Source organism: Manis pentadactyla, chromosome 15 (genome assembly GCF_030020395.1).
Source record: "Manis pentadactyla isolate mManPen7 chromosome 15, mManPen7.hap1, whole genome shotgun sequence".
NCBI lineage: Eukaryota > Metazoa > Chordata > Mammalia > Pholidota > Manidae > Manis > Manis pentadactyla.
The window spans coordinates 67,921,762-67,937,261 of NC_080033.1; the positions used below are offsets into that span (position 1 = coordinate 67,921,762).

Below are 15,500 nucleotides of genomic sequence, written 5' to 3' on the forward strand. Positions count from 1 at the left end.
AGCTCTCTGACAGAATCTCTGGCTTGGTGGCAGGAGGAAGTGTCACCCTGAGAATTGCTGAGCCTCAAATTCAGTGTTGAGTGGCAGGTGGGGCAATGGGAGGGTGGCAACATTTGCTCCAAGAGAGCTTTGAGGACCATCGCCCACTGTAATTCTTCCAGACAGTCTGGGGCAATGAACTGCCAACCCTTCCTCAGCAGGGAAAGGGCAGGAAAGAACAGAGCAGAGGCCACGCCTGGCGGACCCTCGCCCCCGAGCCGTGACGGTGGGTTGAGGGGTCGGACGTTTGTCTGGTGGCAGCTTCCTGGCCCTCGCAGGGTTCCCATGCTCATTTCCCATTAGAGTGTCTCCCGGGTCACTGTGCCCTCTGGAGAGGACCTGCCTGTCTCAGGGGTGCTCAGGAAAGCATGAGGAAGAGGCTTTATTTAACCCACACTTGGGCTGAGGGTGCCGGGAAGGGGAGTGACAGGTAACAGGAAGGTGACAAGGAAGAGCAGACTTTGCTCAGCTGCCCCTTCCGCCAGTAGTTCTCTTTCGAGAGCCTTCTCTTCTCACACCAGAGATGTTTGTATGTTTTGTTTTTTTAAAAAGGAAGTTTGATCCCTTAGAAAGGGATTTTTTAAATATTACAGCTAAGATGCTTTTTTATACCTGGAAGTGTCAGTCTTACCCGGTGACAACAACAGCATGATTTTGTTGTGATTATCACTCTCAGCATTGTGATCATTAGCCACAATTCAAGGGGATCCTTCTACATGCCAGGAAGCATCCTTTGCACACGCTAGCTCATTAAACCCTCAACCACCAGGGAAATAAGTAGTGTTGTCCTTTTAGAGATAAGGAATCGGAGATTCAAAGAGCCAAGCCTGGAATGCTGAGGCTGTTGACCTCATGGAGCTTCCAAGCAGAGGGCTTTGGGTGAGCTGGGTCCAATCAAGTCAAGCAAGGATTAAAAATTATTTTCACTGGACAATACCATACACCTTAACTTCAGTCTTGCTTTAGATGATACTTTCCATTATTCTTAAAAATGCAAGCAGAGGTAATTGGTATTTAATCAAAACTCTTAGTGTATTTTAATAGAACGTTCTAAATAAAAAAGAAATCTGAATTGCCATAAAGAACCATGTCATGCTCTGACTCAACTGGTCATGGCAGAGGAACCTTGCCATGAGGTTCATGCTGCCTTAGGCACTATTGCCACCTGGTGGCAGCCATCAGAATTGCAGGCTTGGTGGCTGCAGAAATGGCCTCTGGGGGAGTCTGATTTCACTAGGAGACGGTTCAGTCCCGCCAGCAAAACCTCCAGGCAAGGCTGACTATGTTTCAGTAAGGTGCCCGTTCTTTTGTAAATTGTTACAGCTGGGTCAGTATCAGCTTTCTTTTAGCTGTCTCTTCTGAATGTCTACCATCTTTGTGACCTTTACATTGTTATAATCGAATTAATGTTCAAAGATATAGATGATAAAGTAACATTAAACATCGATGAATACTTGGGAAAACTCTAAAGCCAACTTATGCAAATAATTGTTTTCTCTTTAGTTGGACACCTTCAAATGCCAAAAAGAAAACACAATTTGGCCCCTAATTACCTCTAATTTCACCTCTTCTCGAATTATGCTAATGACTCACCTGCTTGCTGCCTCTGTCTGTGCTGTTCCCTCTGCCTGGAACTACCTTCCTCCATCTTTATCTTCTGAATTTATTCTTCAAATGTCAAATCCAGGCTGACAACCTACAGGGAATTATCGTAAACTCAGAAATGACAGTCTTGCACTTCAATGTCTCTAGAGAAAGGGAAGATGAGTTCTGAATCCCACCTTCATCTCTTTAATAGCCGTGACCATGACCAGCTTGTTTAATCTCCCTGCATCCCAGTGGGTTCATCCACTAAGTATGAATAATGTCCCCCAGCCCCAGTGTTGGAGTGAGGCTTTTAAAAATATGTGTAAAATACTTCCTCCGCCCTGTGCCCAGGACATGGTAGAAGCAAATGAGCAGGTGGCACTCGTGGTGACCAATACGTGTAAATACTTGGAAGTGCAACCAGTACCTGACCACTATAGGACTGCCAAGTAAATATGACGTTGTTTTCATTGCCTATTAGTTCTGCTTGCGGGAAAAAAAAAGGTCTGTTTCTTGGGAGTTAAAAAAATAAATAAAATTGTCCAACCTTGAGCCTCCTGAAGTTATTTCCCTTTTAAATCCATCCCTATAGGTCACCCCGGTGCTGGAAAGCTTCCCCAGCTATAAGTTTGCGGTGATTTGCATATTAGGATATAAGGTGTTAAACAATGTTATTATTTTTGATGGTGTAGCTTTGATCAAGTTCACCCAGCGCCTCTGTGTTGGCACCTGTGATCAGGCATGTTTGTCATGTGCTTTCCCCGTGCTTTCCAGCCACAGTCTTAAATGTCACTCTGTTTCTCTGAGCAGGTAGTCGATAGTGACCGACCAGAAGGGTCCAAGTTCCGGCTCACTGGAAGGGGAGTGGATCAAGACCCTAAAGGAGTTTTCAGAATCAATGAGAACACAGGCAGCGTCTCCGTGACACGGACCTTGGACAGAGAAACAATCGCTACTTACCAAGTAAGTGCCCCTCCAGTGCCCACCCTGCCTGCGGAGACGGGGCTTTTAAAGCTTGTGTTCTTCCCGCTGAGCTCATCATTTCTGTGCTTCATGAAACCCGGGGCTCTGCAGCTCTAAGTGTGTCTCAGTGGGAGTTGAGTGGCATCAGACCCCAACAGGGTAACAGTGGGGGCTTCTGTCTCATCAGTGGAGACCCCCAGGCCTGCATAAGACTTTGGGCACTAGAAACTAAGAAGGCGGAGATCTCAGGGAGGTCAGAGCTCTTAGGGCAGCTCTGGCGTTCCAGAGCCCAGCTTCATGCTGAGGAGCTATAAAAGGCACAAACCTTTGGACCTGATAATTCTCCTCAGGAAACAGCGAGGAGTTTAGTTAGATTTCTGTGCATTAATGTCATAGCAGGACATGATCCTTAAAATGGAAACAATTGCTAAGACTGATTTTATAAGGAAGGTTTGTACAACCATTTAAAATATTTTTGAAGAAGTTCTAGTTATATGGGAAAGATTTAAGATATCCAATGGAAAAAGACGTAGAGCATCCTGATGACAGATCCTGTATTTTTACACCACAGTGGGCATACACCACAGAAGGAAAATCCAAGTGTTAATAGCTATTGTCCAGTGTTACTGACTTTTTTCTTTGTTCTTCTAATTTTTCTATCATGTACTTCACTTACTTTCATGTGGGAAAATAACAGGCCATTTGTAAACGGGGCATTTTCAGAAGCTGGTACCCATTCAGGACATAGATACCATAGCAACGGCAGATTTTGGGGTGAGCACTGAGTCACATACAGGCTCCAAGTCAGTCCTATCCCTTCTCCACCAGGCCCCCAAAACAGCTATTCTCACCGCCTGTGCTGTGGACCCTGGCCTCTGAGAGTAGTCAGCTCACCCTTTGAGGAATGAGGCAGAATTCTCGGCCGTGTTCAGGAAGAGCTGTCCTCGGGGGCCGCGTGCTGAGCTGGAAGCAGGCAATGTGGGAACAGGGCCCTGCCAACAGCGTTTGCTTTCTCCATCACCCCTGCCCTTCTGGTGTGCATTTCCCTGGACTGGGATCAGGAGGGAGTGGCCGGTTCCTGAGACAAGATTCAGCATCTCTGTTTTCTTGGTCAAAACACCACTTAAGAGCATCCCAATCCCGCTTTCAGAACACTGCGCCTGTCCCCAGCCATGCTCGTCATTTTCTGCAGCCAGGGGGTGGAGGGACATTGCATTGAAAAGTCTGGTGCCTGGCTGAGCAGCGGGCACCTGGGTCTATTGTCCTCTGTCACCATGAGCTGTTGACCTTGGGAAGGCCATGTAAGTACTCAGACCTCAGGGTCCCATCCATAAAATGCTGGTAACCCTGGGCTACCTACCCAACTGGATTGCAGTGAGTTTCCAGTGAGGACAGGGTAGTGTGATGGTGTTGGGAGCATTAAGTGCTGGACGAATGCAGGGTAGTAGCCTGATGGAAGGTGGTGGAACACCCACCCACCATCTAATCTTGGGCCAAGCACTGTGCTCGCGGGTCTGGGTCCTGGGAGGATGTGCGTGTTTCCTAGACCTCCTCCTCAGAAGCTTTGCCAAAGGGCGGACGCTGTGAGCATCTGCAGTGGGTACCCTCTGTCAGAGATTGACAAAGGGTGAACAGCGTGTCCTCAGGGTACACCCAGGGGCATCCTGGTGGTCGTGGAAACTGAATGTTGGCACCCCCAGGAATTCTCAGGTCCAGCGGCCTTGACAGTAACCAGAGATGACCTGCCAGCTCTCAGTTCCCAGCCTCTGCAGGAAAATCCAGCGGCAGACCAGGGGTAGACACCCTCTTCTCTTCGCATGCCCATCATGGGGATACCCATTAATTTTCAGACCCAAGAATACAGAAAATTTTATAATTTATTACCTACTGATTAAGATTAAGAGCTCTGAAGTCAGCAAATTGCCACCTGAGTCGCAGCAATGCTGTTTGCTGAGCTGGTGATCTTGGGCCACCCGCTCACCCTCTCTGATCTTGTGATTCTCACCCACAAAGTGGGGATAGTACTAGCCCCTCTAAGGATGGTAAAAGATGAAATTAAATTATTTTTTTAATGTTTAGTATAATGCCCAGTGCCTAGCATAAATTAGACCTGCTCTTATAAACTTTTCCCTGAACATTTTTAAATTTCTTAGTTAAGTTCACAAGTTCTTAATGTTAGTTTCCTACCTTCAGCCATGAGAAGGTTGGCATCTACCACAGGCTTGTGGTCTCCCCTTGTGCCTTGACGTGACCCAAGCATCAGAGCATTTGCTCTGTAAGTACCAGAGGGGGATTCCTGGGAGCCGCTGGATCTCGAGAGCTCCCTGGGGCTCAGTGGGGTGCCAGATAAAGAATGAAGTGGCAGAATGCCCTTGGGAGTGTCCTGCAGGCTGGAACGTGGGCGAGCTCACATCGGAGGAAGTGGACAGGGTGGTCGCCAGGAAGGAGAGCAGGTGCGTGAGAGGCTGGAAGACACCTTTTGGGGGTAACCCCGCCCCACAAGAGCTGTTTTAAGCGCTGAGCAAGATGGATGCATCCATGGCTAACTGAGTCCATCTGATGTTGGTGGGACCCAAAAGTGGCTTAACAATTAAAGTCATCCTTTCGGGGGGCCTTCCACATTCAGAGAGAGACTGCTGGGCCCAGTCACCCAGGGCCTGCCTCAGTGTGGACATTCTTCTCCGATGGCAATGGCCCCGGTTCCCAGAGACAGTGAGAAAGTCCCCGGATGGGGAGACCCCTCGGGGGTCCACTCAAGGACCGATAGGAGTGATGAGAAGGTAGCTGACGTCAATCAGAGGGCTTGTTTTTGCTGTTGCCGAAGATGCAATTCAAGGCCCCTTGAAGGAGAATTTCTAAATCATGATGCGCCGCCTTGCTCTGTTCTCTGCAAAGCTGAGTCATGGCTGTCACACAGGGCTGTGCGCGGATTCTACTGCTTGGGCAGGGGGCTGAGGGACCACTGAGGCCTGACCTAGCCCAGGGGTCAGCCACCAGGAGCTGCTGTGCAGCCTGGGCGGTTTCTGTGGGGAGAGGCCGACCGCCTATTTCTAATGTTTTCAAAGGCATCACAGGCCAGGGCTGAATGAAAGTCCCACTAATGATTTTGTTTTAATTTAGGTGATCTTATTTTCATCTAAGTGATATATACATAGCAATAGTGATGAAAATCAAGGGCTCTGCGCTCAGAAAATTGCTCTTCTAGTTTCAACGCTGTGGCTTGGTAAACTGTGTGATCTCAGGCAGTCTGCTCACCCTCTCTGACCTTGTGGTTCTCCTCCATAAAGTGGGGATAGTACTGACCCCTCTAAGGATGGTAAAAGATGAAATTACTAGTTTTTGCTAACTGGTCATTGTTAATCAGCTTGTAAAACAGAGCCTGGTCTGTAGTTTAGAGCTCCTCACATTTTTCTTTAAAGGGAAGCCATGTGGTGTGACAGCAGTTAAAAACATAATTTTTGCATGCAGCCACAGTGGCTGCTTTCAAATGATGGCTGTTACGGACTAGCTGTGGGAACCTGGGCAGCGTGTCTGCCTCCACCTCCTCTTCTGTAAAGGGAATAATAATAACGATGATCTCCCAGGATTTCAGTATACTAAGTGACTCGCACAGGTTGGACAGTTAGGACAGTGCCAGAAGCGTAGCGGGTGCTGTGTAATCTCGCTACGTGAGTGAGAGATTTGTGGTGTTAAAGGCAAAGGAAGGTAAAAGGAGACTGCAGCCTGCCGGCCCATCTCAGGCATCCACTTACCTTGAGTAATCCGGAGTTTGTTTTGTAGTTTTATAATGTGCCTCATAGTACATTGATTGATAGTTCGTTCTTTCTACATGTATTTTCCTGCCTACCTACAAGGCTAGGAGCACCCTCAGAGATGGCAGGGGGTGTGGCAGAAGCAAGACACCCCACCCCAGCCTACAGGGGCTTTCCTCTGAGTGCGTAGGCTTTGTTTCCATAGAACGGATTTAAATTCCTCCCCGCTGTGTACAAGTGTTCTGCCCAGAAGCTGTGCCTGGTGCCCTTTGCAGCCCTGTTTGGCCTTGGCCCAGGGTGCCCTGTGCCCCGTGGAGAGATTGCTGGTGTGTGGTGGGAACGCAGTGCCTTAGAAGAGTACCAGGCCACAGTGGCTGCGCCGGGGCCTGGCCCTGGGCACCCCCACCGGCCTCGTGAGGGTCCGGTTTCCCATGCCATCTCCCCCAGGCCTGTTGCTGATCACTCAGTCTCCATCCTGCTTTCTCCAGGCCCTCGTCCCACTTGCTCTGGGCCTGATCTCCTAGTTCTAGATTAAGTGAGAACTGGGCTGCTCTCTTGGTAGTATACTTGGAGCACAAGAATGTTGCAGTTCTGGTCCATTTCAAGCACTGATTCAGAAATACTTTTCTCTCTCAGTAGCACAGTAGGCCCTCCATAGCCACGGTGGCCACTGTGGTGGGCTACACACCTTCCCCTCAAAGCAAGGGATCCTTGGTCACCAATTCACATGCTTTAGTTTCCCCGCTTCCAAGTTTAAAAACACGAGAGCATGAGGATGAATGGATTGCCATTATAATTGCTCCAATGCTGCTGTTGTTTATTTTAAAGTTAAATGTGACTCACTTGCAAGTCCACGCTGTTGTGTTAACATTTGCCAAACCCACCAAGAAAGCTTTCCCAACTTCACGTCTCGGAGATTTACGTGGTAAGAAATCATCTGGGATGAAGTTGTCCTTGGGCCCCTGAATGTGTGCCATCCCGAAGGCTACTGTTTATTCAACCATGTAGCTGATGCTTCATATACAGTCTCTTACTTAATCCATTTCACACAAGAGACTTAAGCAATAGGTGTGAACACCATTTTACAGATAAGCAAATAGCTGTTAAATAACTTTGAAGGTCTCCCAGGTGGTGTGCATTGAATCTGGGATCCACGATCATTTCTCACCACCTCCAAAGCCCTTCATTTCCAATCACCAAGAAACACTTCCTTCTGTTGTATCCCCAACTGGACTTTGATTCCTGTTCTGCAGATCCCTCAGCTCCTTTCCCAGGAATGCCCCTGACTGCTCCTGGGAAAGGGGTTTGGCTGGCTGAATGATCTATCCTTCACAAATGCCATCTTTCTCCATGACCCACTGCCACCTGACCACTGTCCCTACCCCAGCCCCCCAAAGGGCTGCCCAAGCTTCTGACCCAAAGTGGCACCTGGCAAAATAATTTAGCTCTAGCAGTATTGGAAGCTGACATATTAATGCAAAGCCTCCTGAAATATTACTCATTATTATGCATTTTGCCAGCATTTGAGTGATTTGTGAACTCTTCATTGGAATAAAGTACTGTAAATGATTCATGAATGACCAAGTTTATGAAATTCTATAAAAATATTAGCAGGTGGTGATGATTCCCTCACACTGTGCATATAATCTGCTGACTGCAAATTTGTCAATATGGACGGACAGCTGTGGCGTGGGGACAGTCTGCTGGGCACGTGGGGGGCGGTGGTGAGTCGGGGCTGGGGTTCAGCAGGGGGGAGAGGCAGAGCAGGAGGCAGGCTGTGGTAGAGGCGTAACGTGCAGGCCACTCCACGCTACCTGTGGTCTGTAGAGGGAGATGCGCTGAGGCCTGGGAGCATCAGGGGCCGGTGGGGAGAAGGGAGGAGCTCTTGGAAGGAGAGAGAGAGCTAACATTTATGGAGCACCTGTTAAAAACCCAAGACCTCTCCAGAGTTCTAGATACATGAACCTTTGAAATCGCTTTATCGTCTTGTCTTTACTGATGTGTGAGCTGAAGGCCAAAGTGGTTCCCAAGATACTTTATTGTTATTAATGTTGGTGTCAACGTTTATTGAACATTTACAACATGCCATGGCTCTATGCTAAATACCTAAATGACAATCTCATTGAATCTTCATAAAGATGAGCTCAATACTGTTATCACTCTCAATGGCAAGGCTGCTCACTGGAACCACCTGCGTTCCTGGCCTCAGACCGTGAGCAGGATTTCATTGTCTCTCTCTGTATATTCATTCACTTTTTCTGGGATGTAACTTGCTCTCTTTCAAGCCAATTGTTTGGGTAAGTTTTGACTTGGTGGTGAAGGGTGTTGCCATAAAATTGGAACACACCTGGCAGGCAGAGGGTGTTCTTGCTCCTGTGCGTCCTCTCATTCATGCAGTTCTGCCCCACTTCTAGCCCGTATGCATCTCCAAGAAACGTGGCAGAGATGCATTAAGGTGAAAAATGCAGCTGTTTTGTGGAAACACATGAACCATAATGTTAGTGATTATAAGAGATTTGGTCGACACAGTTTACCCAGATGGGAGACTTATTTTAGGCGGTTAACCTGTTTATAATAATGCCCATGTCATACACAGATGACACGCACACGACCGTGAGAGGATCCATCAGTAATACACAGGGCCCAGGGGGGAGCACCAGGTGGCAGGAGACAGAGAGCTTGAGTTAAAAGCTCAGGCTTTGGAATCAAACCTGCTGAGCTCAGAATCTTGACTGATCAGAAGGACCAGATGAAAGTGCTATTTTTGTAGGTGAAGAAGATGAATATTGGCCGTTTCATGATTTGTCCTGATACTGTGTCACCTATGGCACGTTAATTTTCAACCTCTGTTTTCTCCTCTTTAGAATGAGGGTGAGTTTCCATCTCATCTCTGAGCTGTGCTTTAGTGAGCAGGTGGCATGGGTACGGGTACTGCTCCGTACAGTCACTTGCTTCATGTTCCAGAGTGGGGAGCTATCACTGCATGCACCAGTTCTTCAGTGGAAGGTCCCTGCTGGTGAAATGGAGGGGAAGCAGTTGCTAGGCACCCAGACAGCAGTGAAAGGGTTAGATGTCAGTCACACTGTGTGTGGCTTCATAGAAGGGAATCATCTAAATGGGTGGTTTTCTAAGTATGGCTCCCAGATGAGCATCATCATCTGGGAACTTACTAGAAATGCAGATTCTCAGACCCCACCTCAGACCTACTGGATCAGAAACTCTGACCCCACAAGCTGGGTGTTAACAAGCCCTCCTCGCTGCCCTTTGAGGACCCCAGGTCTAAGTAGTCTCCTAACTGTTAACATGGCTGCCGCTGGCTTCATTCATTCATTTGCCTCGGTGAAGGTGGCCTTTGAACCATGTCTGTTTCCGTCCTGCTGGGACATATCCATTTGTGCCTTAAAGGTGCACATTTCTGCAGCTGTTCCAGATGCCCTTCAGAAGTCCTCTACATCCAGGCCGTTTCAAAACTGCTTTTGTTTTTGTTGTGTTAATGGCGTCTGAGAGCCAGGCAGATTTGTCCCACAGTTCTTTGCTCCATCCTGTGTAGACTTCGGATGAGTGTTCAATGCCACGTTGCTGAGTGTTTGCTTATTTCTCAGAAACCAACCTTCGAGGCCGGAGATGAAAGCGTCTTTAGAAGATTTGAGCCGGTATAGGCAGAGATAATTCCGGATAGGAGGAATCTGGCCCTGGGGTCAGCGGAACCAGCTTTTCTGTCTTATTAGATTTGTAACCTTGAGTAAGTTATTTGTGGTTCTCAAACTTTGCTACACATTAAAATCTCCTGGGGAGCTTTTAAATGCCCTGATGCCCCCAGCTACACTCCAAACCAATTAAATCAGAATATCTTAGCATGGACCAGGCATCATCGTCTTTATAAAAAGTCTGAGAACCGCCGAGTGAATGCACATCCTCTATGCGCCAGCTTGTTCACAACGAGGGCGGAGATAATGACACCAGCCGGGCAGGTTTGTTGTAACCATCAAATGAGATAATGCACGTAGGAATTTCTAATAGAATAGTAGCAAATCAAAGATTGTATTTCCCCTCAATCAACTGCTTGACTGCGCAAATTCCCGAGGCTAACTACCTTTCACTTTCGCCGTCTCTTTTGACACAAGCCCTTAAAAAACTGAAATGCAGAGAAGCAGAATTTGGTAAACAAATGAACGAGTTGTCCTCTGTCTTTCTAACTTCAGAAAAAAAGCAACACAGGCTTTGGGTCGCAGCCTTTTCCAGCACTTCCGGAGCATCTCCGTGTGTCTCTCCAGTTCCCCTCTTCCTGTTCCCGAGCACTTCATTTGACAGCCTGGCCTTATCTGCCGGCGCAGCTGGTGAGACGGACACGCGACGAGGTTCACCGGCTCTGCCCAGGCAGCTGCCCCCCAGGCTCAGGCCGCTGAGCAGCTCCCAGCTCGTTATGATGTAGTCCCCTAAGCAAAGACGCTTCTTCACGCAGGGCTCTGGAAACGGGTTTTTCTGAACTTCATTTGGGCAAACTCCTGAGAAGAGGTTCAACTTGAACCTTGGCAGGTGTGAGAATCTTCCATCGCCCAACTCTCCCCTTCCCACGCTGGGCCTCCCATCCAAGACCCGCAGCTCACAGGCTGGACCCACCGCACGCTCGTGGTGCATGGAGTGAACAAATGCACGGTGGTCAGTTTTCTTCCCTCCCTTCCTCCCTGCCCTCATTTCTTCTTTTGCTTTCCTTGTTGAACTACACCGAATCTACTACATCATAGTTACTTTCCTAAGTGACTTGGCAACATTTTTATTCAAGGTGCTAAAGAATGATAAATCCATCAGAACTGCACGAGCCTTTAGGCCCTTGTACCTAACCAGCTAAATGTACAAGTAAGAACAAGTTGAATAACTGGCTGATGGCTCTGGCTCCCAGTATTCAAAATCTGTTGCTGTATTTTGTTAGCCCTCCACGACCGGCATTGGGGCCAACGCCTTTGGGACCAGATGTTGCCAATACAGATAAGACACCCATCTAGTTCCCGTCATGCACTCTACACCTATTTGCATTCAATAGGCATAAAAGGTTTTTAATTTATAAAAATGAGCAGAAGCTGGGAGGAGAGGTTTGTTCAGGGCATGGACCGGAAAGAGAGGAGCTGCATGAGAAGATAGTAACAGTCTGTCCTCTTCCTCTGGCCTCTTAAAGTGGGTTTGAGTCTCCTGGGTTAGAAAATAATGACACTCTTGGGCAGAAAATGATGGGAATTTTTTTTAATGAAACACTGTGCAAAATTGGAGATGAGGACCGGAGGCGAATTAAACCAATTACGAAAGACACAGCAAGAGTCTAGGTTCCAGCACTGTGACTGTGAGGCCAGGTGACAAAGGATGATGCGATCAGAAGGGAAGAATCCCCCACAGAGACTCCCGCAGCGCTGAGGCAAGGGAAGGGCTGGTGGCTAGGGTGCGATGACCTTGGTGAAGCTCCCTCAAGTGCCCCAGGGAGGGAAGAAGGTGGTGACCTTGAGTGAGGGCCCTTGGGAAACCAGCTAAGAAATACCTGGGGAATAATATCCTACTAGGGACCGAGTGCCCCCTGAGCAGGTCAGAAGCTGCAAGTCCCTGTGATGGGGAATATTGCACTGGGACCTACGTCCACATTCAAGACTGGGGACCCACCGACCTCCAGGTCACCCACCTCAGTTCTGGCCCACCCCCTGCTTAATATTCAATTGGAGCAGACTGCTTGACAGCTGTAGATTTGAAATGGGGAGGACTCTGTGGGCAAAACCCCAGGCTAAAGGGCGAGTGTGGAGAAGCACACTGTTGCCAACAGAGATTCTCTTCCAGCTAAGAGAAGTAGAGGGAAGTGGGTCAGCATTTGGGAAGAGGCACCTTGGGACCCCTAACAGGATGCAAACGCAGCATGGCCTGCACACCCGGAAGCCCCGTCTGGCAGGATGCGGATCAGCCACAGACTGACTGCTTGCAGTGGGCATTGCTGGGGTGCCTAACTCTGACCAGCCCCCCTTGCAAGGTACTGGGACAGAGCAGCAGCCAACCGGCAAGTTCCTCCTCACGGAACTCTGTCAATAAACAGACATTAATGAGTAATTGCATGTCGGGTGGTTATCAGTGCTGGGAATCGAAAAGGACAGATTAAAGATACAGAGAGGGACCGAGAGGGTCCGGGCAAACCATGCCTAGAGGTGACATTGGTGGGGGTGTGATGGAAAGCGGAGGGCAGGAATGCTTTCCTCTCAGACACCCTTTCAGCAGGGGCTCTCAGCCACGTTCTCAGCCATGATCAGCAGGGCAATTGTGCCCCCCCAGGGGGCAGCTGGCAACATCTGGGGACATTATGGTTGTCATAGAGGTGGGAGAGTGGTGCTCCTGGCATCTAGTGGGTTAAGGAAAGTGATGTCACTCAACATCCCAGAATGCCAAGGACAGAGCCCACATGTCATGCTCTGCAGGCGCCAGCACAGGCTGGCCTCTCAGAGGTCCCAAAACTATATATACCATGGTCGTCCGCTCAGATATTGATCAGGCTTGAACAAACAAGAGGTCTGTTCACTCCTGGACCCCACAGTGAGGGATACTGTCCTTGTGCTTGTCAAGCTCATGGCCTAGCCAGGACAGCGATCTTAACAAGGTAACTACACCGCCAGGGGACAAGAGTAGAGGTTGGCACGGCCTTCCGGAGGATGTGATGTCAAAGCAAGTGCTTGAGAAGGAGGAGGAGCTAGCTAGGGGACAGGGAGGGCCACAGGGCAGAAAGAGTGTTCCGGGGAGAGGGGACAGAAGAAAGGCACCTGGGGAGAAGTGAGAGAGTAGGGTTTGTGCCGGAGATGGGAAATGGGCCCGACTAGCGGAGAAGGTGGACACTTGTGCTAAGGAACGAGCTTAGGCTTGATATCTCCTGGTGACAGGCAGCTGTTAGAGGATTTTAGGCTGCAGAGTGACATGGTCAGATTTGGATTTTGTGCAGACCACTCTGGTTGTCAGCGGAGGATGGGTGGGAGGGGGCGAGCCCCATCTCCAGCCTCTGAAGCCAGAACGGCACATGTCAGATAAACGTCATTCTCACCCGGGAAACCCCGGGAGGTGAGTCCAGACTCCTAGTGAAGACATTAGATGTACTTTAGGATGAAATGAATAGAAGGGATCAGCAAGGTAGGTCCTGCCAGGCCCTCCCTGTAGGGCAGGGTTAAGGAGCTTAGATTTTATTCTAAAGAAGCCTAGGAAGGTTTACAGCCAGGGAATGACGTCCAATTTGCGTTTCAGGAAAAGATTTATTTGAGCAAAAGCCAACAGTAACATTGAAATTGCCATGAAATAGAAATGAACTCAGAATGCATTCATTTGCTGAGAACCTACTCCCTGCCAGGCACTGGGGGAGAGAGAGAACAGGTAAGGCCCTGCCTTGCCGAGCTCAGCCTTCAAGTTCCCTTCTCCACAGAGGAGACCAGAAAACCTTTCATTGCCCTGAAGCCAGCTGTGCAGGGGCCGGATGCTCTGGCTGTAACCTGGTCCTTCCCATTTAGTTCGGCTCATTCTGTAGGACCAGGGAAGGCTCTCGGTTAAAATTCCAAGCTTCTCGTTCTTTTTTCTGTGGGGGTTTATCGGCGGGCTATCTCCAAACTATTTATTAAACACAGTTGGCTGGAGCTGTTAGCTGTTCATTTGTTTGATTGGCATCTGTTTCAAGATCGTTATTATGAAGAAAGCTTATCTTTTCCTCGCAGTCAGGCATTAGGTGCCAAAAGATCATTTCCATGTTATTTTTCTTTCTTCTGAAGGTGCAGAAATTTGTATAATGAGCTCTTTTAAGCAGTCCATCTTCTCTGGACTCACGTGCGCACTGAAACGGATTTGGCTGTGCTCTGTCATTCATGGATGGTCCTTCCCTGCCTGTAACTTGGTTCAGGGTGCCAGACCAGGCTCCCCAATAGTGGAAGGAAGTGAAAGCAGGTTGAGAGAATGCATCCTCATTCAGTGATGGCTCAGCATGGCAAACGTTCGTGGGACCCCACTCTGAGCTGATGGATGTTCGGCGATCAGAAGTCAGGAGAGCCCTCTGCTGCTCTTTCAAAGTTGATCATGGATTCTGGCTTGGGGTGCACATTCAGCCTATCACGAACACCTGGGGAGTAGCACAGGTAAAGGCAGGAGACCCCGCTGGTCAGACAGGCTCAGAAAACTGGGTGGCTGACATTTCACAAGAGTGAATGTGTTTGCAGTTCCTTGTGTACTTTCAGTGGAGAGCCTAATCATGAAATCTGCACACTACAACAGTGTGGCCCACAAAGCCAGAGTATTTATCCTCTGTCCCTTTATAGAAAAACGTTTTCCAACCCCTGAACTAGATGGACCCTCACATCCCCTAGGAATTGGCAGCTCCACCATCCTTTGATGACCTGATGTTAAGAGCTGTTGAGACCATAGTCAGTCCCAAAAGGGAGCTAATAAAATTCCCTTTCCTGGAGATTTCCAAGGAAAGGCTAAATGTGTCCCTCTTAAATGATGGGGGTGCTGTCGGGCCCATGGTGACTTCCCATTCGGGACAGGCTCCCCAGAGGCATCTTCATGGAGACCTGCAGCATTTCCAAAGCAAGGGCAGGGGCTGCGCTATTTCATCTGCATGAAACAGAGTTTGGAAAAGGCTTTGCCAGGGAAGAATGGCTGTGCAGGGGTAGCGTGCGAAGCATATCATCACCTCTCTCTCCCCATGTCCTCCCCTTTTAGGGCATTGCATGGGGAGCTGGGTGCAGGCCTGAGCTGCCCGGGAGCTGGCCTGCCAGTGGCCCAAGCTGCTTCTTGCTCTGAGTAATACGGTAACATCACCGGTGATAACGGGGACACCCTGTCGGTTTTGCTCAGCCCCTTCTAGTCATGATCTCACTAACTTGGACACTGACTAGATGAATTAGGTACCGATATTAGTTCCTACTTCTGCCATAGGAAATGGTCCCAAATCTGGTGGCTTAAAATGACACAAATATGTTATCGCACAGTTCCAGAGGTCAGAAGTCAAATATGGGTCTCAGTGAGCTAAAGTCAAGGTTTTAGCAGGCAGGGCTGTGTTCCTTCCGGAGGCTCTGGGAGAATCGGTTTCCCTGCCCTCTGGAGCATCCAGAGACTGCCCATGTGCCTGGGCTCGTGCCCTCTTCCCCCACCTTCAGAGCCCGT

The 15,500-nt window shown here is 48.9% G+C and overlaps 1 protein-coding gene across 3 annotated transcripts in view; it reads left to right on the forward strand.

Moving 5' to 3' along the window:
* Positions 1-15,500, forward strand: part of CDH13 (cadherin 13) — a 1,152,846-nt gene that overhangs the window by 719,180 nt on the left and 418,166 nt on the right. For all 3 annotated transcript variants that reach the window (XM_057493261.1, XM_036909367.2, XM_057493262.1), the window contains exon 5: positions 2,437-2,589. In XM_057493261.1, the coding sequence (XP_057349244.1) occupies positions 2,437-2,589 (153 nt within the window). The remainder of the gene's footprint in view (positions 1-2,436; positions 2,590-15,500) is intronic.